Below are 26,732 nucleotides of genomic sequence, written 5' to 3'. Positions count from 1 at the left end.
TCCCCTCGCTCCTCTCCCTCCCCCCTCCCTCCTTCCCGGCGGCGGCGGCGGCGGCTCGGGAGCCGGGCGCGGCTGGCGGCGGCCCGAGGCGCGGCCGGGCGGGATCATGGCGGACGGCGTGGACCACATCGACATCTACGCCGATGTGGGCGAGGAATTCAACCAGGTACGCGCGGGTACGGCGCGGCGCGGGGCGGCCCCTCCCCTCCTTCGCTTCGCTTCCCTTCCCTTCCCTCGCCCGCCTTCGCCGCCTGCAGGGCCCTCAGCGCCGGGCCGCGCCGCCGCCATCGCCATTGTTCGGCCGGCTCCGCCGCCGGGCTTGCCCCCCGCCGGAGTGCGCGGGGACGGCGTGGGAGCGGGCCGTGTCTCAGGCTCGTCCCGCGGGTACTGTGGGGGCCCGGCCGCCGTCTCTGAGGGGAGGCTGCGGGAGAGGCCGCGGCGGGAGCGAGCGAGCGCCTCCCTCCCTCCTTCCCTCCCTCCTTCCCTCCCTCCTTCCCTCCCTCGTTCCCGTCTTCCCTTCCCGCCCCGAGTGCCCGGGCCGGGGCGGCGCCGGGTCCCTCTCCCGCCCCGGGCCGAGGGGTCCCTCCCGGGTGCGGCGGGGAGAGCGGCAGCTCCTTCCCGGCGGCGGGAAGGGGAAATACTGCCATTGTTCGCAGATGAATAAAAAAAGCCACCGAGCGGTTACAGTTTCTCGGCCGCTCTTTGCGGGGGAGGCAGAACTAGTGCAGCCTTATTCTGCAGCACCGAAGAAACTATCTTCCTTCCTTTTTGTTTTTTTATTTGTTAGTCTCTCCTAGTCGTTAAAAAAGTCGCGCAGGCCTTCTCTAGAGGACGATCTGATCTTTTGGTGAGGAGCCGTGGACGAAATAAACAGAACTTCCCTGGCTTACGAGTAATCCACTTTTCTAAGCCTCTTTTTTCCTTTTTCTTAACCCCATATCTTTCCCCAAAAGCCGTGTGCCTATTTCCTACCGAAACCCGATGTTCGCATCAGTTTTGTCGCCTTCTGCCCTCTTCGTGATTCCTGCGCTTCTCCAGGTTGTGTTGCCCCCGGATTGCATTGTTCCTGCCCAAGAATGTAAACAACCGAGAACAGCTGCACTTTCACACATTACTGGGCTTACTGAGCGATGCCCAGTTGTATGCCTGCCTGCCTACCCCGCAGAGAACTGGGAAATAGGTGATAGCTTATGGAATTCACAGTTAACTTGGATAGCAACTTATAACTATCTCAAGAAACTTTAATTCTTTAGATATTTATTCCTAAAGTAATTCAGAAGACTAGTAATCTCATAAAGGTGCACTATAAAAGAATGCCATACCAGCGAGCAGATGATGGAGAGAACTGATTTGCTGTTAAGTTTGTCAACATGTAAAGGTTTCTCCCTTACAGTTGAAAACCCATTATATGCTTTTAAATTGGGATGAACCGTAGTACAAATACCATTTAGCGTACATCTCCTCACTTTCTTTAATAACTTGGTTTTGTTTTAATCAGTTCCAGGTAAAACACTGATAACAAATCAAGTTTTTCAGAAAAACCTAATTTGAATCTAGTAGTGTTTGTGTAAACTCGTGCAGAAGCCCTCAGAGTACAATAGTTATGTGCTGTAAATATAGTGCAGGCAGATACTGGTGATGGAAATGGTGTGTTTCACTCACATGTCCTGGCCTACTCAGGTTATGGTTAATATTGATATCCCCTATAGTCATGGTGCAAGGAAGGATGATGGTACAGGTGAAGAGTCTTGTAATAATTTGGTTTAGTTTATAACAGCAGAGAGTAGACCCTTTTGCTCTTTTCACTGTAATTACCCTGCTTTCTCCTGCTGGGGCTGCATTTCTGCAGTCTGCTTCCTCAGTTTGTGAACCTTGCAAAATATAGGGCAGCAAAGTGAGTTCATGCCCCTTCTCCCTCAGCTTTGTTTTGCTTTTCGTGCAGGTTTTTTTTTTTGTTTGTTTGGCTAGGGTTTTTCTTGGGGTGGGATGGTGTTTAGCAAAATTTTGCTGTCTCTTCTTTTCCAAGTTTCATATTTGTGATTTTCATGTTGTCTCAGGACCTGCTGAGTGTAGTATAGTTGAACTACATTACTTTAAAATAGAAAATTTTACTGGGAGAGATTGACATGTATGCACTTTTCCATTTCCTTCTGTCAAGTACTAAAGGGGGCTAGTTGTTACTGTCTACGGTATAACTTACTACCCCTATTCTGACGTCGTCGTGATGGGCCCTCGAGAAGCTCTGTTCGTGAACTACTGTTTCTGATTTGAAGCTGACAGCTTAAATTGATAAGACAGGACATGGCTGTGTATATCTGTGGATGGTTGAAGATGACAGTTGAGAAAATGCTGTAGGGAGAAAGTGATTTGCGGACATTTTATGGAACAGCATATTTGTAAAGAAAAACTGCTTTATGTGTAAAGCAGAAAGTTATTGGTTTTGGATTGTGTTGTGCTACACTAATTTGACTTACTAATAGTCATTCAAGTTGGACTCTAGGAACCTTTTCCTCTAGTTTTGCCAGTAGCAGGGACTGAAAATTACACTGTGTGGCTCTGTTGTTGTTCTGGGTGCAGTATACCTGTATTTATACCTGAGCTGGGACAAAACTTTTGTTTGCATCTGTAGTAAGTGGGTCATTTAGGACTTGTGGCTGGATGAACTTCCCTTTGTTGTTTTGTCGTGTTCTGGGCCTCGAGGTACTCATCCTTCAGGCTTTTCTGGGATTATTTTTTTAATGCCTCTTTCCAGGAGAAAGTGGGGAGGGATGTTCTGCTTGGTTAGTGCTAAATGAACCACAGGTTATAAGGGTGAAGTGAAGAATGCAGAGCCACGGGTTTAGAAGCCGGCTAAGATGGATCACAACTGAGAACTGTCTTGGGTTGTATCTAGCGTGGGTTGCAATGAGCTGGGTAACTTGACTTGAAGTCAGATCTTTTTAGTGAAAATGCATCTTTCCCATCCCATCTGGAGCTCATCAAAACTATGTCTGTCTGTGCTGCCTCTTAGCCTTTCAGTATCTTATTGTTCATCATAACTGTATTCTTTGTCCTTGGGCTTACAGCTTTACTCAGTTTGGCTCTGACCAGTTTTATTTATTTTTTTAAATTGTGCTTTCTTTTTTTCCTTTCGCTTCTTGCCTCCCCTTGCCCCCCCCCCCCCTTTTTTTTTTTGAGAACTTGGTTGAGTCATTTTCCATTTTGTTGTTCTAAGCTGGCTTCCCCATCCAGCGGTCTTTCATATTTATTTAAAGTCTTGTTTTGAGATGGGACTCTCATCAAAGTAATAATTTCTGCTTGTGACCTGTAAGCAATAGCTATTGTGTGGCATATTTTACTTTGACCATCTCCCTATGTATTACACATCTTGCTCCTCAAGAAAGAGAGATCTGTGCTGCACCTGAGAACTGCATTATCTGCATACGAATGGCTGAGGCTGGCATTCTCTAGATGGCAGAAGGTGGCAGTAAGATTAGGGGCGCTTTAGCAAATATTCGGGTGTGGTTTTGTACACAAAAACCTAGAGTATCAGTCCATGATACTGAGATAATGAGGAGCCTCTGCATGAGGCTGACTTGGACTGACTCAAGGTTGCCTGCAACTGTGGCCAGCAAACTGGGTTACTTTCCTACAGCCACGAAGATGTGACCATGTATTGTCAAGTTCTCTGATGCTCTGATCAGCTTTGCATTACCTAAGGTTTTTATTTTTTTCGTATATGCGCATGCACATAATTGAACAGTAAAAAACTGTTTTTATTAGACATACGTATGCATAGAAAAATCCTTCTGACCAAGCAGAGGATACAAAACAATTTAAGGATCTCTTATTCTAATGCTGTGGAAAAAGCGCTTGCTTTGTTTATCCTCTAATGAGTATACTTGCATAGTTGCATTGTGCATATGTCTAAACATGCCTGTAGTGTTCTAGTTTGATATTTAAATGCTAACAAATTAGAAATGAAAGAGTTCTGACGTTTTATTTTGTAACTGGATAATAAAAGTGATTTAGATGGAGTAGGCAGCTAAGAGGCTAATTATCTGGAAACCTCTATGGCTACAGATTCTTAAGAACCTGTTAGTTACTCTCTTGACTTCTTGTCTACAACACAGAGAGAAAAATATTTGTTGTGTGTAATAATAAAAGCTAGCATTTAATGGCCACCTAAACCAGGTTATTAAAAACAGCCTTTATAACAGGAAGACAGTTGTCTCGTTATGGGAGGGGATGGACACATTGTGGTGTAAAAAATTTCTACCCAAAAGAGCAGAGATGTCCTGGTCATAAAAAACACATGCTGGCAGACCTGAATTTATTATAAAATGAATGTGCAGGACCTTATTGTGTACGTATTTTGTCAGTTCTGTTGATCTGCTGAAAGGGGCCTGGGGAAGAGATAACCTTTGTAGATTTGCAAATATCAAACTACAAAGAAAACTTGAGACCATCTCATCTGGCTCCTTTTAGCTTTGTTCTAATGCAAACAGCAATACTACCTACGTTTACTTTATATTTTTGACGACTTGTGAATTTTCAGTTGCTCTATTTAACAAGGGATCAGACTGCTTAAATTTTAGTGGTGTGCCAGTTGTAGAGCCGAGAGCAGTTGGGCCTGTAGAGTGAGCTTGAATCTTGTGGTCTAACAAACTTGCCCACCGTGGTGGATGTTTCTGCCACAGGCAGTGTGCTATTTCAGAAACGTCAAATGCCTGCTGTTTTGTTAAGGTTCCTGTCTGTGTTCAGGCAGCTAATAGAAAACAGAAAGATTTTTGCGTATTTCTTTAACTTGTTATTCTTCAGGACCTATAAACCTTTTTTAAAGTGAGCATGCTAATGTGTATTTAGAGGTTTTGATCACATATACTGTAACTTGAATGCAAAAGTGGTGAGGGAGAAGCTGGATAATCTGCTTTTTCTTAATTGGATGTTTTTTCCAGAAACAAATTTTTTTTAAAAATGAAGTTTTATTTATGTCACCAATTACACCCCCCCCACCCCCCCAGTGTCTTCTTGGAGGTGTAATTTAGTGCTTAACTCTTAAATTGAACACAGTTGAGCAGAAAAGCGAGTGTCAGGGATGTACATATAGTTTAAAGAAATTCTATTTTTAAAAAGCCGTTTCCAAAACAGCATTTGTAAAGGGAGTGACCAGTTCTCTGCAACTCAGAAGTATGGCTGCTAAATTCCGAAAAGAAATAACACTCCTAATTTGTCCCTTCTGGACATGACCGTGATGTTCCATGTGTTTATGGTTTTCATATTTGAATGTTGGAAAACACCGCAAACTAATTAAAATACAAAGTATTGAGGAAGGGCTGAGTAACTGGAAGTGTAACAGCTAGTCTGTCATGAATCTTTGAGAGCGTATCTTTTCAGTACCCTTTTTATTCACCCAGTCCCACTTAGTAGTGCAGAATGTGGAATTTCAGTTGTCATTTTCCAGAGCAAATGATCTAGTATTTCAGACTGTGGTCTAGTTAAACATGGGCTTTGGAAATGCATCAGTACTGAGTTGGTTGTAGAGGGGGCTGGAGTAACGATGCTAACTTTGTTTCTTAGTATGTTTATCTGTAAGATTGTGAACAACTACAATTGAGCGAAAGTAATTTTCTTTTGTGGTTGATGTTCTTCTCTTAACTAAGGAAGACGGAAGAGGTCAAAACCAATTCCTGGTACAGGCAGAGCTATTCGTTGAAATAGCTAAGTCCAGAGGAGTAACACTTCCTGTACTCTTTTTCTTCCTCTTCTGCATCTAGGAAAGAAAGGCGTGTTTAGGTAAGTTTCCATGGTACACGTGTGAAGGAGGGAGGGTTGTTGGATCTTGTGCGACAGCCATCAAGACACCTCTCTTCCATCTACACCTGCAGTTGCTGACTCAGATTATCCTTAAATCATCTAACCACACACCTTGTTGACAGGCTGGTAACGGAATGAATTCCATGCTGGCTGCAAAACCAGCACAAAGTAAGAAGAGATTATGGTGAACAACATCAGATTTTCTGTTGTGTCTTTATTGATGAAGGCACTGATGCTGTCGGGCTCTTTGGGCCCTCCAAAAATTAGATGCAGACTGCACTGCCCTGATACTTCTCTCCCTCCTTTGATGGTGACCTGAAAGCCTATGTGATGGAAACTTAATCTGTTTCAGAGGAGCTTCTTGCCACTAGGAAGGTGCAGCAGAACTGTGGACTGCTGCCTACTCTGGCATTTTGGTAATGCTGACCTCAGCCTTCTCGGAGAGATAAGTTAGTGTACATCTGCTGTTAGACTGGTGGCTGCCTGTTTGGATCTGTCTACCAAGACTAAATTCTACTTCCCTGAAGTCATCATCCATACACACAGATGACTAGAATTACTGTACGTTTAGGAGAGGATTTCCTTAATTGCCTTGTGGCATCATCCTTAATCTTGCTGTACGATGTCTTGTTTAGGCCTGTCCCAGGCAGTTCTTTGAACCTACTTTCATTAGCTATGATGATAGGAGGACGCAAACTGAGATAGAGAAATGGACAGGTTAGGTGAAAATACAAAACCTGTACTTAATTTAATTATTATAAACTTATTCTGAGATAAATTTTCTGCTGAACTTTAGGGTATATTGGGTCAGTGCAGTTTACTGAACATAAAATCTATTTGACAGTGCCAAAATTCAGCTTATCTGGTTGTTTTTTTTTGTTTGGGGGGTGTGTGTGTGTTTGGGTTTTGTTTTGGTTTTGCTTTTTCTTTTTTTAAAGTGCTACTGTCTCTGTGTGAGGAGCAGTTGATAATTTCATGTTTTCAAGATAGCTGATCATCTGATGATGGTTGTAGATATACTGGGTTTTCAGCCAAGACTGCTAGCTTTGCAGCCTGTTTTCTGTGGATTCCAACTTGATTCTCTCTAGTTGCCATATCTGGTACATTGAACTCTCCTGTCTAGGATGCTCATGTGGGTTTCTAGATACAAATTCACAGTATAGTGAATGCTGAAATATCTCTGATATCAAAACCTGGTGAGGTGGTTTCTGTTCTGGATCAGGGTGGAAGAGTCCAGGAAGCCTCTGCTGGCTTTTGAAGCCCAACTTTCACATGTTGCAAAGCAACCTGTGAAAGTCAGTATAAAAGCTGAAGGTTAACATTGAGTAATGCTAGGCTTTCCTAAGCTTTGTCAGACCACTGTTGCTCACTGAGAATTTATTGCCTTCCTGTCAGCAGACATTTAGATGGTGCCTCTCTCTCACACAGATTGGGCTGTTCAATTGTAAATGATTGCTAGGATAATAAAAAAGGATAGCAGGATCCCATTATGGAATTGATCACCATTGAATATGAGTGACAGTATATAACATGAAAAATGGCAAGAGAAGTCTTTGTATCAAAAGAAGTCTTTGTGTTAAAAATAGTTCCTTAATGCAAATGTACAACACACAGCTTCTTTCATATTTGGTATTAAATATGATTTTTATTTATTTTTAAATCAAACTGATTAAGGTTACACTGTGTTTTTAAAAAAGTTTTTTCATGTTTTTGTGAAGGAGATTTTTATCATGTTTTACCCTTCTCTTAATTGGCTGTCTTCAGTGATGACAGCACAGCTGTCTTTCTAATAAAGTAATATGGCTTGGTAGTAGCACATCAGCAGATTGAGGGAGTTGGTGCTCAGGCCCCTCTGTCTACCTAACACAGTTTGCATAGTCTACTTCTGACTAAATTTAGTCTGGCTTCTTGGACCAAAGATTCCTACCACACTTATAAGTCAAAGCTGTCTGAAGGACTACTGATGGATCTTGACCCGTCTGTTCCCATTTAGCAGGTAGAATGTAGTTGTTGAGCATATGAAGTAGGGCTTCTGGAAAGAAACTCTCATTTCCATTCCCTCTGAAAGAAGTTTAGTTCACTTGGGCAGAACTGTGCTGTAACCTGTACCAACCCAAGGGAGAAGGAAGTGATTCTCGCCAAAACCCCACAGTGCTTGTCTGAACCAAACTGTTCCAGAGGCAGCCGTGATGCTGTAGAATAGTCCCTCTGTGGCCCATGAATAAATAAATGTTTAATAAACACAAACCCTTTGGGTTTATTAAATTTGGTGAAACAAAATAGAATTCTGTCCCTGTCTGGCCCCTCTGTGAATAAGGAGATAAAAATCAACTTAGGAATGCAGTAGAAATCTGAAAGGTAGAATGTTGTGTTTGTCGATAGGGCTCCTCTAGAAGCTCGGTCTGTTCACTACCAAATGTTTTGGTGGAAAAAAGATTTGCTTGAGGGTGGATGTTAGCTTCTCGTTTTGCACGTTGCTTGTGCTTGCTAATGTCTATAATTCTGGGAGAAGGGCTTCGGGGTTTTTGGATTTCTGTTTACGTCACAAGGGCAAAAGTACTGCAATGCAAAACAGTATTTTTTGTTGAGTTTTCTTTTTTCCTCGTCAGTTTAAAGTGGATAAAATTCTTATGATTTCTGTTATATTCTAATGTGGGAGAAGCTGGGGCTTAGCTTTTCAGCAGGTATGTTGTGTAGGTGTTGGATTAGACTTTCCACGTCAGCAGAACATGGCAATTATCACAGCGTTTTGTTTCAAGTAGATTTTAAGAGTGGCTAATGTTAAATATAATCAAGGTGTCTTTTGTATTTTAGGAAGCTGAATATGGTGGACATGATCAGATTGATTTATATGATGATGTAATTTCTCCATCTGCAAATAATGGAGATGCCCCAGAAGATCGTGATTACATGGATTCACTCCCACCATCTGTCGGGGATGATGTAGGTAAAGGAGCTGCACCAAATGTTGTCTATACATATACTGGAAAGAGAATTGCCTTATACATTGGAAATCTTACTTGGGTAAGTATCTTACTACTATTTAGGTGTAGCCAGGAATTTTAAAATTATGAACATAATTCTTTGTTAATATTTTTGGCTTAAAAATAGTTCTGTATTAAATGTTATGAATACAGAAAAGCAGGTGTTTTTGTGTGTTGTTTTCTTTTACCTGAAATTCAGGTAAAAGAGCTCTCTTGATGTCTAAAAAAATCGAAGAAATCTTCAGTAAATATAAAGTTTCCTCTTGCATTTTAAGTGTTATGAAGGGATATTTATGCTACTATCTTCTTAAGGTTTTCAGGGAACCGAATGAAAGAGGAGAACAAGCTTAAACTTTATGCCTGCAGACACTTTAAGGCTACTGAATGGACCCATTTTTTTTTTAAACTCTTGCTGAAGTTTTTAGTTTAAGAAGGAGCTAGAATGCTCTCTGGGATTTTCTTGAAATTACTTTTAAAGGTTTTTCCAGGGCTTTTTTCCACTTGCATTTTTGCAGAGCAGTGACTCTTAAAACAAAACTGTTTTCAGGTATTTGCCTTGAGGCTTATTTTTGCAGTCCTAGGTGTAATAGGTTTGGGATAACTCACTGAACTGCAGTTGCCCTTAAGACAATTACTTTTGTTATCATTAAAGCATTTTAAAATCAATTGCAGTTAAGTAAACAAAATGCAAGAGCTGATCAGTAGCTGAGTTAACTAGAATTTTTATCTGTTTACTTGAAATCCAGTTCTTCCAGGTCCACACATGCAAAACTCTCAAGGCTTTTTCCCTTCTGATTAATTTCTAACTAGTGCTAAACTTGAAAAAGAGTGCTTTATGGGGGTGTAGGTGTGTTTTCACTAATCATGACAGTATCCTAATTTCAGGAGCTAATAGGTAAGTATAGGAACTGTTGACTTAACAGTTACACCATTCTAGACTATATGAATGGAATCAGTAAAATGAAATTAGCTGAACTCATTCAAGTCAAATGTCACAATTTCTAAAGCAGGTAGGCCAGTGTTCAGCAATTTGTACCTACTACTCATTATTTGGCTTCACAAACAAAGTCATACACAAAAAATACGTTTATCTGCTTTAGCATTTCTGTTTTTCTTTGTGTTTATCTCTCAGTGAAGTATTTCTTGAATTTTTTGAAAAGCCTTGATTTGAGGGAGATCAGATAAGTACTTCAGAATCTTGAAAGTCTGCTTTGCAATTCCCTTATGAAATTTAAAGAAGTGATGGAGTTAAAGAAGTAGGAAGAAAAATATAAGTATTAGTGCATTTGTGTATCTTTGGATATGAGTGAAATTGTTGAATGGTACATAGTAATTAAGAGGAAGTTACAGCAAGGAGGTTTGGCTAACTGGAAACAGTTGTTTCTAACCATAGTTTCTATACTAGTTTCCATTCTTTTGCAGGTAAGTCCTGCTCTTTTTGTGCAAATAATATGTAGTTCACTAAACTCTCACTGATCAAAGCTCTCATAAAGAGCACCTGGTTAATATGGTGTTTTAAACTGACTTTTGTGTGGAAATAATAGAATCATTAGGAGAAAAAATGGATTGGGTGTGGAAAATTAAGTTATTGAAACAGTCCAGTTAAAGCCTTATACTTTCAGAGAAAAAAGTTACTCAAATACAGATATTATTTTTTTTTTTGGCATACTGTAACTGGTATACTGCATGGAGGGGTTGATGCAGTGTAGCATATGGGGAAGTGTGTATATTTTTAAAATTAGTTTTTTGAGAACTGCAAAATGGCTGCTCTCCAAAAGTCAGAAAATATTGAGAGCCTGAATAAAGTATTCCTCTTCAATTTCACACAAGCACACAAAAAAAAAAATCCATGGAAAACTTAGTTGCCCTTTTCCTGGTGTTTTAGATAAGCTTTCATAGTTGAATATCAAAAATATTTTTCAGTGGACAACAGATGAAGACTTAACTGAAGCAGTTCATTCACTGGGGGTAAATGATATTTTGGAGATAAAATTTTTTGAAAATCGTGCTAATGGCCAGTCTAAAGGGTAAGAACTTGTCATTTGTTTTTTATGTAAATGGACTGAAGTTTGGGAGGGTGGATATGAGGAAAGAGTAAATGTCAGTATGTGAACTGATAATCTTTGTTCACTGATATCCAGCAATGATTTGGTATATCATTTCTTAGTAATGACTTAAATTACAGGCATAAATTTTTGACAGTATTGTGTGTCTCATTATTTTGTGACTTAGATCTTGTTGACCATCTTCCTATATTTCAGTTAGTGTGGTGGTGATACTTGTTGTTCCTCATAGTGTAAATCCTGTTCCCCCAACCCCCACTACTAAATCTTTCTTTACATCTTTATTTTCCATTAACTGTTGAAAGTGAGTGCTTAAACCCATTTTTCACTGGCAACTTATTCTTCCTTGCATGAATGTGTCTTTCTCCTTAGTAGTAATGAGAACACAGTAATGCTTAATGATAGCTTGGTCATATGAATTCATGTATAGTTTGTTGAAAAGCTGCCTTTGTTATTATATATTTTGATGCATTTTGTACTTGCAATTTTGGTGGTTCTTGTATGTCCTAGAATGAGTTATCTTTTCTGTTCTGAAAACTGGACTTACACAGAAACTGTTTCAAAGGTTTCTAGTTTAAGTATTCTTTTGCTTATTATGTGTAACCTTTTTCATGAGGCATCAGGATATCCAGGAAACAAAAAGACTGTGGTGTAACTTTTTTTTTCTTCTTCCTTTCAGGTTTGCCCTTGTGGGTGTGGGATCAGAAGCATCCTCCAAAAAGTTGATGGATTTGTTGCCTAAAAGAGAATTGCATGGGCAGAATCCTGTTGTAACTCCATGTAATAAGCAATTTCTGAGTCAGTTTGAAATGCAGTCAAGGAAAAGTAAGCCTTTCTTGTGTGCTGTCTTGGAAAAACAAGTTTATTCCAAAAATAATACGGCAGTTTTTCTCTCAGCACCTGACCATTTCTACACAGTTTAACATAGCTATAAAATACTTAGAGCCCAAGTGAATGAAGTTGCACCTTTGTTTAAAGATGATCCTTCTAAATAGAACTTCTAAAAATTACTTAATACCCTGAAGAGCTGCTGTTTTGGTAAGAGAGAGCACTCACTGAAAGAAGGTTGCAGCTTTGTGAAACTCTTAACCTTACAGTTAGAGAAGCTTTCTCAATTTCTTGTGGATGTAATTTTAAAAAAAAAGGTAATTTAGAAGTTTAACATTTGTAGATGAACTAGACTAAATTCTGATGCCAGACAGGCTGCACTTACAACAGAAAGGGAAAGAAAGATTGTGCCTTGCGCTTTCCTCCAGCATCCTGTCTTATGGTTCCCAGTCCTAATAGTTTGTGGCCTTGGGCTGTGTTAAGGAAGGGCTGTCAGTCTCCCCAGATGCTATTCCATTAGTATGGGGTATACTGGAACACTGCCATATTTTAGCAAAGTACTTTTTCCTCCCCAAATGCTTCGGGTTTGGGTACTGAGGAACAGGTTGGTGCTCCTAAGGTTATCCTTTAGTGCTGCATAAAACTTTAGATCAAGTATTGAAAAGCTTTAACCTATTTTGATTTATGTAATTACACTTTCACTTTTCAATTGCAGCCACACAGTCTGGCCAGATGTCTGGGGAAGGTAAAGCTGGTCCCCCAGGAGGAAGCTCACGAGCAGCATTTCCACCTAGTAATAGAGGGCGAGGCCGTTTTCCAGGTGCCATTCCAGGTGGAGACAGATTCCCTGGACCGGCAGGGCCAGGAGGGCCACCACCACCTTTCCCAGGTAAAATAATTCATATCTGGCATTTCAGTTTCATTTGTGCTTTCTTGTATTAATGTGACATACTTATTTGGAAGTTTATAAAGATCAAGGCTATCCAGCAATGTGTTATGATCAGTGTCCACAGCTGGATTGTAGGATTTAACAATATTTCTTTGTTGCTATTCAAACAGGGAGTTGTAATTCCTAAATTTGATAGCAACATAACAACAGAGACATTATTTATAATGTGTCAATATATGTATTTTTCAAGTGTAAAAAAATTAAGATAGACAGGTCTGCTTGCTAACATGACCTTTAGCGTAGTGTAGTTCAGCTTTTCTGATTTGTTACATGGGGTGGGAATGCCTGCGTTGCAGAGTGTAAAGTAACTCTTCCTTGCTGCATTACAAGTTTACACGTCATCAGAAATATAGCTGTGATTCATGCCCACTGACAGGTCAGTTAGTTGGCACTTAGAATACCACAAATTTGAAGAGGCGGCATTCGTGTTTAGTCAGGTATATGAAACGTCAGAAATCTTTGAACAATCAGGCTTGCATTGCAATGAAGTTCTTATTTCTGCTTAAATATTTTTAATAAATGCCATTCAGTAGTCAAAGGGACATGGTCAAATTGAAAAATCACTAATAAGGATCTGAAAGTAGGTTTGGATACTGCATTTATCTTACCTTCTCCAATACAGCTTTTTCCCCCATATTTTTAAGACACAATGTATCTTATGCCCCATATGAAAGACTAGCTGCAGGTGTTAGTAGGATGCCATGTTTTCTAGGTTTTTAAGCTTTTGGGGGTTTTAGTAACATAGCAGGTGATTGATAGGGAGGGAGCTAGTTGTCAGTTTTCAAGTTGTTGTTTGACTAGCAACATCTAAAGAGAACTACTATTAAAAATATTCTAAGCTACTGGACTCAAAGCAGGACCATGCATGTCTTGTGTAAGTTGCAAATTGTTCAGCGAGGGTTGTTTCTGGTTTTATGTTTGTTTTTAAAGTCTTAAAAAAAAAAAGGCAAGAATTTGAATTATTTTGCTACGGTTTTTATTTCTTTATATTTATTAACACTATTTTATTTTTTATTTATTTTTTATTTATTTTAGCTGGACAAACTCCCCCACGTCCACCTTTAGGTCCTCCTGGCCCACCAGGCCCACCAGGCCCTCCGCCTCCTGGTCAGGTCCTCCCACCTCCGTTAGCTGGACCTCCTAATCGTGGTGACCGTCCACCACCACCCGTTCTGTTTCCAGGACAGCCCTTTGGTCAGCCTCCACTTGGGCCACTTCCTCCAGGCCCTCCGCCACCAGTTCCAGGCTATGGGCCACCACCAGGTCCGCCACCACCTCAGCAGGGTCCACCTCCACCTCCGGGTCCATTTCCCCCTCGTCCGCCTGGCCCTCTTGGGCCACCCCTGACTCTTGCTCCTCCTCCACATCTCCCTGGGCCACCTCCAGGTGCTCCACCACCTGCACCACATGTGAATCCAGCTTTCTTCCCCCCACCTGCCAATAGCGGCATACCTACTTCAGACAGCCGGGGCCCACCTCCAACAGATCCATATGGCCGACCTCCACCATATGACAGAGGTGACTATGGGCCACCTGGAAGGTGAGTGCTTTTGGTGTAATGTGCTTGGTAGCAGATTTTACTCCTCTTGTAGGAAGCATTTGATTTTTTCCCTTTTAATGCAAATGTTAGAAATAACAAATAGGGCTGGAAGGGATCCCAACAGTCTTCTAATTTGCCCCTTTTCACTTCTCTCAGTGAAATATCTCTCAGAAACACGTTTGTAGCAGTAAGAAAATCCTGAAATGCAACACCAGTAATCTCACTTTCCCTTTTCAGCTCTGTGTGTCTTCACTGTTTGTATTTGGCAGTGTCATCATTCCACATGTTCTACATGTAAACTTAGATATCGCTTGTTATGCAGCAGCTTCTGGTTGTGCTTATGTCCTAACTTGAAATTCTGACTTGTAGCTTTATCATCATGCTTTGCAAGCTGTCTTTTTAGAATGCTGGGGAGCTCTCCTTTTTGAATATGCGCATATGTTGAGTGCAGTGCGGTACCAAGCTCATACCATTTTCATCTTTCAGCAGCTCTGCTTGTCCCTTTTTTTTTTCTTCAGGATTCAATTCAAAGTTAGTCTTTGTCTCAAAAGCCAGGCGTGAATTTACTGCAAGACTTTTATCTTCCTTTCTTGTCAAGGTGCTTCTGCTCATTTGGTGCAATCTTGCTGTGTTTGTAGCAGTGGCTTTTCCTATGGTTAACCCTATGTGGGACAGAGTTCTTGAGTCTCTCTGACTTTGACTTGTCAAGTTTTTCACATCTTGTTTGAAACATCTTCATCTGTGTTTTCAAGCATCTCTGTCATGCTGCTGTTTCTTGATATTTCCCCCCCCTCCATATTTCTATTTGTCTCAGAAAATTTTGGGATAAATTGTAAGAAAAACGCTTTTTATGTAGTTGCATTTGGATTTTTCAGTTGTGATTTTACTGCTGACATGAGACTTCTCTTGCTTAAAATGTTTTCTGCAAAGACACTTTGATTCTTTTACCTCAAAGTTTAAAAAACCCCATGCATCTGTACATACTGTGTTCATACAGAAACTGTAGAAATTCAAGCATTTGGCTTAATTGCCTGAAATGTAATAAAACGATAAGGTGTTGGTTGTTTTTGATGGACAAAATCAAGGTTGTCTGCTCTGCAGTTTATAGAATGTCTGGGGAGGGAAGGAGTGGGAATAGGTCAGTATAACTTACTGTCCAGTATTTTCATTAAAAATGTTAAAACTATCATCCATAACTATTTAAATTGTCATTAATTATATATCATAGGCGTTTCACTGGAAATAACATGTCCATAAGAGAAAAATTACATATTCCATTCTATGGGAGGCACACGAAAAATAATACTCAAAACTCAGGGAGGTATGAATTTTTAGACATTTCCTCTTATGCTAAACTGGCTATAGGATCTTGTTCCACTTCTTGCAATTAAGAGGATAGCATTGCTTATTATTCTGCATTTTCTTTCTACCAGAAGAACTAACACTGTTCTAGAAGTATCAAGCAGTGGGCCAGTTTAACAGTCTCCACATTTGTCTGTAACACATTTCTCCAAATTTTCTATATGATACAGAGACTGGCTAATAGGACACTGCAAAACTTTTGGGAAAATTTTTATACAGGTTAACTTCTGTTACCTTGGAAACCCTATATAGGTAGCTAATAAAGTCAAAAAAGTGTAATGAGTACGAGGATTCTGCTTTATTGCTTCCTCCTTACTGTGACCAGTTTGGAGATTGAATTGGAGCACCTTGAACTTGACCAGAAATAAAAAACCCAAAATTAGCTGTAAAATGTTGAAGTATCATTCAGAAAACTGCGTATTTTAAAGATGGTAGACTATATTTGTTTTTCATAAGTTACAGCATTCTGGTCTTAGTTAAGATCTGGGAAACAGGATCATATAGTTCTAATTCCAGTACTGTTATAAAAATTATCTCTAATATTGCTCAAAGTTGCATTGCCTATGTACATGTATTTCCACATCATTCAATTGGGACAATGTCTATTTACGTACCTTCAAGGATTTTATGAAAATTATAAATATTAGTAAAGCACTTAATACTAAGTGCTGCTCAATCTTCAAAACAGATGGGATGAACAAGAATAAGTCTATTTATACAGCAATGTGTTAATTGTTTTTTACCATTTTTCTTTTTTTCTTTTCTTTTTTTAGCTTTCAGGATTTTATACTGTAACATGGTCCTTAACAAAAACCAAAACCAAACCCAGATCCTGCTTTCTTTTCTGTTTGTCACTTTGCTTAAAGTTGCAAACTTGGATTGTTAAAACTGCAATATCTTAAGTTTTTTTAACCTTTTAAATACTAGTTTTATTGCTTGCAGAGAAATGGATGCTGCAAGGACACCGCTAAGTGAAGCAGAATTTGAAGAAATCATGAATAGAAATAGGGCGATCTCAAGCAGTGCCATTTCGAGAGCTGTATCAGATGCCAGCGCTGGTTAGTAAACTCGATTAATCTTTTCCTATTCTACTCAACTGAAAAAGAATTTATAGTTTTCTATTAAGAAACTTGCAGGCCTGAAGCCACATTTTCCTAACAGGAGGTTGAATTTAGGTACAGCCTATGACGGATTTTGTATTGCACTCAGTTAGCTTGAGAATGCCTTTTGAGTACTGATCTGGACAGTATTCTAACATTTGGTTCTGTAGTAAATGATCTGTATGGCTGTTGAAGATAAAATACTTGAAATGGTAATAATAGTACAGATAATAAAATATTTGTTGTAATTTGCATAATTTTCTGATCATGATCTTATATCATTTTCAGGGGACTATGGAAGTGCTATAGAGACCTTGGTAACTGCAATTTCCTTAATTAAACAGTCCAAAGTATCTGCAGATGATCGCTGTAAGGTTCTTATTAGCTCTCTCCAGGACTGCCTTCATGGAATTGAGTCCAAGTCTTATGGTTCTGGATCCAGGTAAAACTTTCCTCTTCCATCTGCCCTTGCTTCTGAAAGGGAAGGTGTAGCGCAGGACTAGAATTATCCTTTACCAATTAATATTTCCAGTGCATAATTCTTATTAGAATTTGCTATTGAAAATTAAGATTGTGGATATTTGATGCCAGTTTTCATTTTGCTTAAAAGTAATTTTCTCTACACGTGTCACAGTAGAAATACACTTGAGTTGCGGGGGAAAAAAGGTTGAGTGGAATGTTTTTTGCATCTTGTCCTTTGTCATACAATCTAAAAATTGAGAGTAGGTGGATTTGAAATTCATGGACTCTTCTACATAGTACAAATAAGAGACTGACATTTCTTTCAAAACTTAAACACCACCCCTTTCAGAGTTAGGGTGAATGCTGAGCCTGAAGTTCGTTTGGATACTATAGCAGTGGTGGAGTTGACCTTGACTGTCAAAAACAGAGAGCTGGTTTTGACACATACTTTCGGTATGCAGTTTAGCAGCCATACTGTAGTGATTGTTTGAAGTATGGTGCCTTCCCCCAGCTGATTACAGCCATCTTGTCCTCCATTCCGAGTATGTGCTTTCTGTCTTTCCCTTGATAGATTAGGAAGTGGATGCACCTTACTATCTGTAACTGCGTTCTTGGCCATCACCTTTTATACCAGTGCTCTGATGTTATGTACAAAAACATATTTGCATCACAGTGAACAGATATTTCTTTCATGTCCTTTTTTGAGGAAATTCATAAACAGAATACAAAATTGGCATGCAGATGGCTTGTATTTTGAAGACAAATTTAATGAAGTAATTTCTTTTAGAAGACGTGAGCGATCCAGAGAGAGGGACCACAGTAGGTCACGAGAAAAAAGTAGGCGCCACAAATCACGCAGTAGAGATCGTCACGATGACTATTATCGGGAAAGAAGCCGTGAAAGAGAGAGGCATCGTGATCGCGACAGAGATCGCGACAGAGAACGAGACAGAGAGAGAGAGTATCGTCATCGCTAAAGAAGGTGAGCGTTTGTTTCATGTTCTTAAACTTTACTGACCCACTGAAAGTAACTACGCTAGGTTTGGGATTATTTACAGCATTAATATCTGCATTTAAATGGTCCTGCAGTATGTACTGAATCACTTTCTTCTTGCAGCATCTGACACGAACATAGGTAAGTAATGGCAGGTAACTGGTCTTGGGAGGGAAGGGAGTATTTGTGTGATTACCTTCTGCAGTTTGCATGCTGCCTTTTTAATTTCAGGTGCTATTAATGTTCATGGTTTTTATGAAATGCAATTAAACCAAGTGGTAAGCCAGACTGATAAGTCTGCTCTCTTTGTAATCTTAGAAGATTATGTTAAAATTATGGTTGTATTTCTTATTTGTATTTTAAAATACTAATTTTGTATTTTAAAATCTACTTGTGTAAGGACTGCAGCATTGAACCCTTCATATCATGTGGATTATTTCAATTTAGGGAACAATGTACATACAGTTGCTGTCCTTGCACAAGTACAGCATTGGTTTTTTGTGGTTTGGGTGTTGTGTGGTTTGTGTGGTTTTTTTTTTTTCTCCCCAGTGAATTTTACTCAAATACAAGAAATAAAGCCAGACTTCAATCTTTATTTTATGAAATGTGACCTTTCAGTATCTGCTGCCTTCTAGCTAAATTCAGGTATTATCTTCAGTAAGAGTTATGATCATTTGTTCCCCGCTACCCTGATTTTTTCATTCTCTTCCCCCCCTTTGATAGTAAAATAATTTTCTGAAGACTAGTAAACAAATGTATGACACAAGGATTGTTTCTTCTCTGCTTATTCACAAACTAATGTGTTCTTTTATTTCATATATCTGCACTTGTGCATGCATCAAATGTTTAGATAGCCACAGAGTAGCATGCTAAGTAATACTTTTTTCAGTGTACTGCTGAGAGCTTTAAAACACACAGAAATGTTCATCGCATTATATAATGTAGCATTTTGAGAATTGGGAACTCAAGCTACCCATAATTCCTTATATTTGACAGTGGGGGAAAAACCCTACCTATTAGTTTCCCTGTAGTAGACTTTATCCTTTTTCGAAGAATTTTCCACTACGTCTACACTAAAATTGAAGTTTGCAGACTTGCCTGTCTGCCCAGCTTCTAGTTCTTACATTTACCCTCAGATTTAGTTTCCAGATTTGCATGGAAGTGCATTTACAGAAGATTATATGATTTCTAAAAGGTTTTGATCTATTTAAGCGTAGCGTATTCCTAAGTGAAAATATAATTTTGTATTAGTTAATTTTCAGTTTTTCAGGCAGGCTTCTGTTGCCAACTCCTTTGGGAGGGAACAAATTCTGATACTAAATGCTCTAGTCTATTGAGTATTAAGTGGGATGTTGTCTTGGATTTATATACTAACAGGGACACGCAAAGAGGTAATCAGCCTAGAGAAGGGGAGTCAGAAGCTGAAGTAGGAAGATAAAATATGGCAGCTGAAATAAAGTTGGCAGTATCTATCTCTCAATGCCACTTTTTGTCATAAAAAATTGATTGGTAGAATTACTTCTGCATTTGCATAAAAATAGCAACTGTGTTTTTTTATTTGTAAAATATCAGAACATAAAAATACAGAATTAACAAAAGTAAATGTAGTTTCTTTTGTTGAACTGGATTTTTACCTTTTATGATGACGAGTATTTGATATTTGCAAATAGTTGTTATTAATAGGAGGTAACTATTGAGCTGTGATGGATGCATTTCCAGCGTGTTTTTCTTCTGGTGGAGATGAGCAAGCCATACTAAAAATTGTTAGTAACCTGGAATTTAAAGATTTTTTTTTTTGTACCCTTTTATTAATCTAGCTTTAATTTTTGTGTATTTAGTGTCGTGCGTGTAGTCATGGAGTTTCTGTACCATGTACAGATTCCCTACCCTTTCACCCCAAGAAAACATACCAAATAGCATTAGGTTGCATTTTATATTTTCCAAGGCACTATTTTAGAAATGGACTGTGGTTTCAGTCTCAGCTCCAGTGGGATTTATATATGCAGCTCCCTTCAACTTTGTGTACTGGGACTTTTCTTTCAGAGAGGTTGAGTAGGTAAGATTCCCTTGTACAAAGACGACAATAGGTCCTCAATACTTGATTTAAAGGGGAAACTTATGCTGCATGTAAATTAAAGCATTTGTTTTTTTTTTTTTTAAAGTTAAGTTGTAAACATTTTGTCTTGTTGCTGTCTTAATGAAGGGCTTTATTGTAGTTTTGTTTTTTTATATATATATATACACATACACCCCACCCCCAAAAAAGAAATACAGTTATCTTCTGGTTTGTATGTTTCATTTTCACTAAGATGTATGTTGCCATACATTTTTTGTTTCATTCTTTACATTGATTAATATTCATAAACGGATTTAACAGTCTTAATTAATAAATATCAGCAGTGCTGAAAAGGGTTACTCCCCATATTACTGTGTTTTGCCAGATAACATGAAGTTGCCTCTGTGCCTGCAACCTATGACTGGCACCTTTACTTCTCCTTATTGTGTACCTATAGTCATAACTGTGATACTGTACTGGCATTTTTTTAAGTGTTACACATCTAGTTTAGAAGGATTTTAAAGGTCCATTGTGAACATTTTTGTATGCAGTGAAATTCAGTTTGTACTGTATTACATTTACAGAGATGGGTTAAAATGGAATAACTTACTAAATGTGTTTATAATAATAAAACTCTATTAAAAAGTTTAGATGTACCATAGCAGGTATTTACACTTCTGTTTGTACACTTCATGATTTAAAATTCAATTTTTGCAAGATTTTATGCCTTGACTTGAGTAAGGCTTCATGTACACTGATAATCCATTCTACAGAATTACTACAGAAAACTGAATGTTTTCTTGAAACATCTTGCCTTTGCTTGTAGAAAGCCTATAGATACAAAAGAAAAATAGATTTAAGTGTCTAACCTGTATTAGTCAAGACAACTAAGAATACAGTAGAATGATATTTAGAAGGATTAACAGCAGAATTAATGTGTACAAACAGAATAGTAATATAACTTCATCAGCATGAGTCCTGATTTTTTTAGACAGTGGTTTTTTAGTTTAACTGATACACAATGATGTACTTCTAGCTGATACATTGTCCCAATCTTATCCTGTCTGAATTTCTATAACTGCTGAATGTTAAGGTTTTCATTTTATGTTTTTGTTATTGGACTGATTATTTCCTATTTAAACTGGATTTGGACAGAATTGCAAAGACAAAACCACACTAACATTGTAACAGTTGATATGTATGTAGACTTTGTACTCCATATTTCATGTTTTTTTTCTCTGATTTTTTTTTTCTGCTCTCAAACCACTGTAAGCAAAACAATTTGAAGTCTAATGTACTTCTGGGGCTCATATGCTTCTTCAAAAACTGCTCTCAGCTCTCTCTGAAATAGTTTCAGCTTTGGAGTGATCTAAGAACTAACGTGGTTGGGTTTTTGTGTGTGTTTGTCAGTAGGAGGGGTGTTACTGGTAGTTTGAATAATTTTCACTATATTTTTGCTTGTATGAGTAGGAACTGTCCTGTAACAGTGTGTTAGCAACCACTTAAACGTCAAGTGAGGTATGAAATTAGCCTTTTAAGAAACCTTGTAAATTAATAGAAAAGTGCCTGATTTTGTATGTTATTTTAATAATAAGCTTCTAGTTAATAATGGAATTTTAAGTGAGTCATGTGATAGCATTGTTCAAGACCAGGGTATATGCACCTGTCTAGGATTATTTCAGATCATCTTAGTATTAAGCTATTATGAACATTATTTACCTCATTTATCTTTTGAAAATGTGTATTTCTGAGGAAGCACATATGTGGGGCTGGCACTAATCTATTCCATCTAGCGTTTGTCAGAGAAATCGTGTTTTGTGCATCTGAATCGGTATTTGAAATCTACCATAGAGTGAAAGAGGCAAGCTGTGCCACTGTTTTATGTGCTTCTTAAAGTCTATTTTATGGCTACTCTGATGCTTTACAGAAACATATGGCTTGTTTCTTAATGTTCGGTGGTTTTTCTCATTTTCTTGAGAGTGATAATTCAAAAACCAAACTGAAAATCTTATGCTATTTTTTATTTTCAAATGCATAACTGCATAACTTACTATTTTTTTTCCATTAACTTGTTGCTGGAATTTTGTCTTCTGAGGTGTCATTAGACACACTTATACTTTTGTGTTGCCCCATCCTGAGCTTTTTTCTTTTGTTTGTGAAATCACTAGTTTTGACAAATTTGAGCTGTGTGAAAGTTCCCCAAGAAACTTTCAGGCTTTCTAGCATTTGAAACATAAAGAAGTTACTTGCAAGTGAAAATGTTGGTTTGATGCAGTGTTCTCCAAAGAATGAACAATTTTTTTTTCTTTTGCTCATTGTGGTTTGAGAACTAAGATTTCTTCAAAAAAAAGAAAAAAAGAGAAATGAGAGAGATCTTAATTTTTATGTTTTCCTGTGGCAGCCTGATCTACCTTTTTGTGTCTTCCTCATATATTAATGTGAAATATACCTGCCAATAATTCACATCTCTTTAATTTGTAAACTAAAAATTGACCTTTCTGGACACACCTCTCTGTTCATCAGTTATTTCTGGTGAATAGACAGGCCTGGATTGTAGGAGAAAAGACATACAATGAATGAAACTCATTTGGGAATGTTATTTTTCTTACCATGTAAAATGATTTATAAAATCAGGAAACTGTTCTGGTGTTGACTTTAAATTATACACTAAGGTTGAACAAAGGTACCAGGTAAGTACACTAATAATGGGAGGAGGGAAGTATGCTACAAATGGAAGAAGGTGCTAGTGGTGGTAAAATAGTCTGTCTGTACATGTATGATGAACCGAATTACATGTATCTCAGCTTACATGCAGAAAGACAAATATAGAGACAAGTTTGGAATTCCTTCTTTCTCACTGTGTTATGGCTAAAGCATCACAGTATTTAGAGGTTTGTGGTGTTCTGGAATGTAGGTTAAGTTAAATTTTGGCTTTCAAGCTGATACTTTCTGTGGGATTTTTGATTTGTGTATTTTTTTCTTTATGTATAGAATAAAAGAATTACATGAAGTAATTCTTAGGAGCTATTAGGATATAATGACAAATGTGTATCATGCATTTTACTGAAATGTGAACGTGTTGGGAGATTGAAATTCAATCTCAAATATCAGAAATTTCTGCTTGTATAACTAAACTTGAGGGGTGTATGCACATACAGCTTTAAACTACTGTAAAATTTTCACACTTAAAAGCTGTTTAAAGCTTTTTATATGCTTATTTGGGTAATTCAAATTACAGGAAGAAATTTTATAGTTGCTACTGCAAGATGCTTTATATATTTAAAAAATCTATTGTTTTTTGTTGTAAGCGTCTGAAAACCATGCTCACATTGCATCTTGCATAAATACAAAACTGTTTGATCACTTAAGTTTTGGGATTTCATTTGTGAAATGTTCTGGCATAAGACCCTAACTTTTAAACCACAAAGTAACTATTTAACAGATAAGCCTGAACTTTGGATTTTGTTAGTAGAAATGCTGAGAAACTGATTGCTGTGTGGTGTTAAACTGTACAAAGCTAACACATGCTTGGGATGGATAGCTTATATGAGCTTGAGGCAGATCGAAAATAGCATTGCCAAGAAGTACTGACTAGAGATTTAAGCTTTTTTTAAAAGTTGTTTCTTACTTCAATATTCTACTTGCTTGTAGAATACTGAAAAGGGCTGAGCATGAAGGTATAATCCATACCGATTTATTTCTTCCTTTTGGAACCACAAAGGTTTACGATTTTGCCAAGCTATAGTGGCAGAATACTTGGAGCCAAAATGTACACCACTTTGGATTTTAGTTGGTCATTTTTTTTCAAGATAAAGATTCAGCGTGGTGCTGACCATCTTAAGAGCCCTGTATTGAAAAGCATTTATCCTAAGTCGAGTTTATCATGCCTTCTTTAAAGTTCCTGTAGTTCCATAAGTACCCTTACAAATCTAGCAAGCTATTCCCAGGAACTGAAGCTTTCTCATGCGAGTATTTTAAATCATATATATGGTGCTTTGGATCTGTTAACTGTTGCCTTAGAAGTGATAAAGATCCATAATTCTTGCCACAGGAATTGTATGATGAGAGCAGCAAATTCTGACATGCAGTCTCACAGCTGTCATATACTTACTTTCTCCACTAAAAAAAACAGAGGGAGATTCTCCCCTGTGTGCTAACTTAGCTCGCAGCTCTGAACCCATCTTCTTGTGGAGACAGCACTTCGTCATGGTGCTAAGAACATCATAACACCTATGGAAATATTGCTCTCTGGGGAAGGAACTTCCCCAAAAGTGGTTACTGGTTGATACATTGGGGACTGGTTGACTTGGGAGCAAAGTCTGCGAATAAGAAAAATTACAGTCACTGCTTTGGATTTGGATTAATTTATGTGCATACTGGTAGTGTATAGAGCCTACTTGGTTTTACTTTTTTTTTTAAGTTGTTATTAACAGTCATTTTGAGGAAAGGCAGAAGAAATGTGTCAATTATTCATGCAAAAATTGAGTACTTTGTTTTCCCAACTGCTTTGAAATTATTATACTGGTAGAAGAATATTTGACAGCTGTGTACCCGTGCACGTTCATGAAATTGCTCCTCTAAATGTCTTGTTTTTCAAATGAACAATTTAATGTGTTGGTTTTTGAACAGCTTGATTTAAACTATTTTGAAATTATTGAATGTTGAAATTGTTAATTATTAATGAAATGAAGCTAGCTAATTGTTTTGTAATGGAATTCAACTGAAATCCAGTGTATGGAATTATACCATCCCAAGTATTTTGTGAACTCTTACATTAACTCTGAATGGTGTGGTTCCTTAATTTGCCAAAATAGAGGAGAGTAGGAAATAGGGCTTGGGTTTTTTTTTCTAGGGCAAGTAGATGAGGAAACCTGCAAATCTATGTTGTATTATTTGAAAAGTGGGTTCTTGTGATTGAACTGCAAGCGTGTATTTTAGATGCGCAAAGCCCATCCTGCTTGCTGTTAGTCTGAAAATTTTGAAGTACTGGTATCAGATTCTGTGCACTTCTAAATGTTACTGAGTTGTGAGCCATCCACTTGATTATACAATCAGTGCATTACTTAAATGTCAAACCAGCCTAAAACTTCTGTAAGTGGGCAGGTAAAAATGTAAAAATCTAGTTGTGGCAAAATTACCTTACGTGCTTGTTCATTTACTCTTGCAGAATGCGTACTTTAGGAAATGTTCTATATAAATGTTTCCATTAGTCACAGGAACAGTAGCTATTTCTTCCTTTATCATTCAATACTTCAACTGTGAAATTTCTATTCTTTCAACTTTGTTGTACAACAACATTAATTTTACTTTTAACTATTGTATTAGAAAACAATTTCGTGCACAAACAAGTAGCTACTGCTTCTGGGTATTTTGTGTTAGTTTACATTATGGTGAAGTAGATGCACGACTTGTGTATGTATAGATAAGCCAACAATTTTCTGTGTATTATGGGGACTAGCAAAATCTACATCACAAATTTTGACACATTACAGCTGAAGGAAGAGGAACAGCGTGCAAGACAAGATACATTCTTCAAGGAAAGATGCTTGTCCAGCAGTTTGCTTCATGTGATTGAACTGAGCCTGTAAGGATTCATGGATAAAATGAACAGGAATAGATCTGAATAAAGCAAATCTGCATACATGGTAACCAGTAGCTCTTTTACTTTTTTATGTTGCTTAACTGTTTTATTTGAGGGAAACCTGTGTGATTTAAACCTTATAGCTTTTGCAACTTTATTACTGGTTATATACATTTGGCAATTATAATGTGCAAGCAATTGGAAAAAGTCAAGTAAATGCTTGTTTTTATAGTAGTTTGTTCATGTTAAACTGTTCATATGATAATGTCTGTACACAGCACCACTTTGATTACAGTAGATGTAGTGTTGTAATAAACTGTTTAATGGGGCTGATGTGTAAAGCTGTTCAAGTTATTTGATGTTTACACCTCAGGGAAAGTCTTGTGTTCAGCAATATTTAAAGATAATGTTACAATAAGAACATTGATGCTGTCTTTAAAAACATCGCAATAGTTCTTGCGTATGCCTCAACCTAATCTTGCATTCAGTGAGTTAAACATACTAATGTTGCTCTCACGCATTCAACTTTGATATGAAAATAGGTGGTTACATAAAACCTTTAATGCTATTTTGCTTTCTAGCAGTGTTTACCTAGGTGGCTTGTGAATTTGCTAATTGACATATAAAACTGTAAAAACTGCAGTTCTTTGTGGTCTATTGTTTTAAGGAGAGGTGGTCCCAGGACTGTGATTTTTAGCATGCTTCAAATTTTCTCATACAGACTTGATCGTGATTGACACTACAGTTAATAGAAACTTAAACTGTTCATGTGAACTTAAACTGCCTGTTATAAGGGGTGGAAAGGTTAGCTTTAAAAACCAAAACAAAACCCTGCAGTTGTTTACAGTTTTATAGTAATAGTGCTTGTGTGTGTTCCCCCTCCACCTCCAAGGCTGTAGCAGACTGTACATAGTTGTATATTAGAAATGTGCCAGAAGAAACCAGATGTTCCCATTCTTCAGACTTTATGGGTTTGCTATTTTCTTAATACTTTGGGGTTTATTCACACATGCATAT

General features: G+C 38.0%; 1 protein-coding gene across 4 annotated transcripts; it reads left to right on the top strand.

Moving 5' to 3' along the window:
* CPSF6 (cleavage and polyadenylation specific factor 6) lies at nucleotides 1-26,044 on the top strand. 4 transcript variants are annotated; one of them, XM_075080833.1, is made up of 11 exons: nucleotides 1-166; nucleotides 8,611-8,820; nucleotides 10,704-10,807; nucleotides 11,523-11,668; nucleotides 12,387-12,560; nucleotides 13,656-14,160; nucleotides 15,389-15,481; nucleotides 16,465-16,580; nucleotides 16,911-17,064; nucleotides 17,872-18,066; nucleotides 25,627-26,044. In XM_075080833.1, exons 1-10 carry the CDS (start codon nucleotides 107-109, stop codon nucleotides 18,059-18,061), a joined length of 1,752 nt encoding a protein of 583 aa, XP_074936934.1. In that variant the 5' UTR covers nucleotides 1-106; the 3' UTR covers nucleotides 18,062-18,066; nucleotides 25,627-26,044. The 4 variants fall into 4 exon arrangements, with proteins under 4 accessions (XP_074936934.1, XP_074936931.1, XP_074936933.1 ...); XM_075080830.1 differs by having other exon boundaries at nucleotides 3-166; nucleotides 17,875-18,066; XM_075080832.1 differs by lacking the exon at nucleotides 15,389-15,481 and having other exon boundaries at nucleotides 3-166; nucleotides 17,875-18,066.
* The last annotated feature ends 688 nt before the right edge of the window (nucleotides 26,045-26,732 follow it).

This window comes from Phalacrocorax aristotelis, chromosome 1 (assembly GCF_949628215.1).
Source record: "Phalacrocorax aristotelis chromosome 1, bGulAri2.1, whole genome shotgun sequence".
Classification (NCBI taxonomy): Eukaryota; Metazoa; Chordata; class Aves; order Suliformes; family Phalacrocoracidae; genus Phalacrocorax; species Phalacrocorax aristotelis.
Note: the sequence above shows the minus strand (reverse complement) of the source record. Positions and strands in the feature narration are given on the sequence as shown.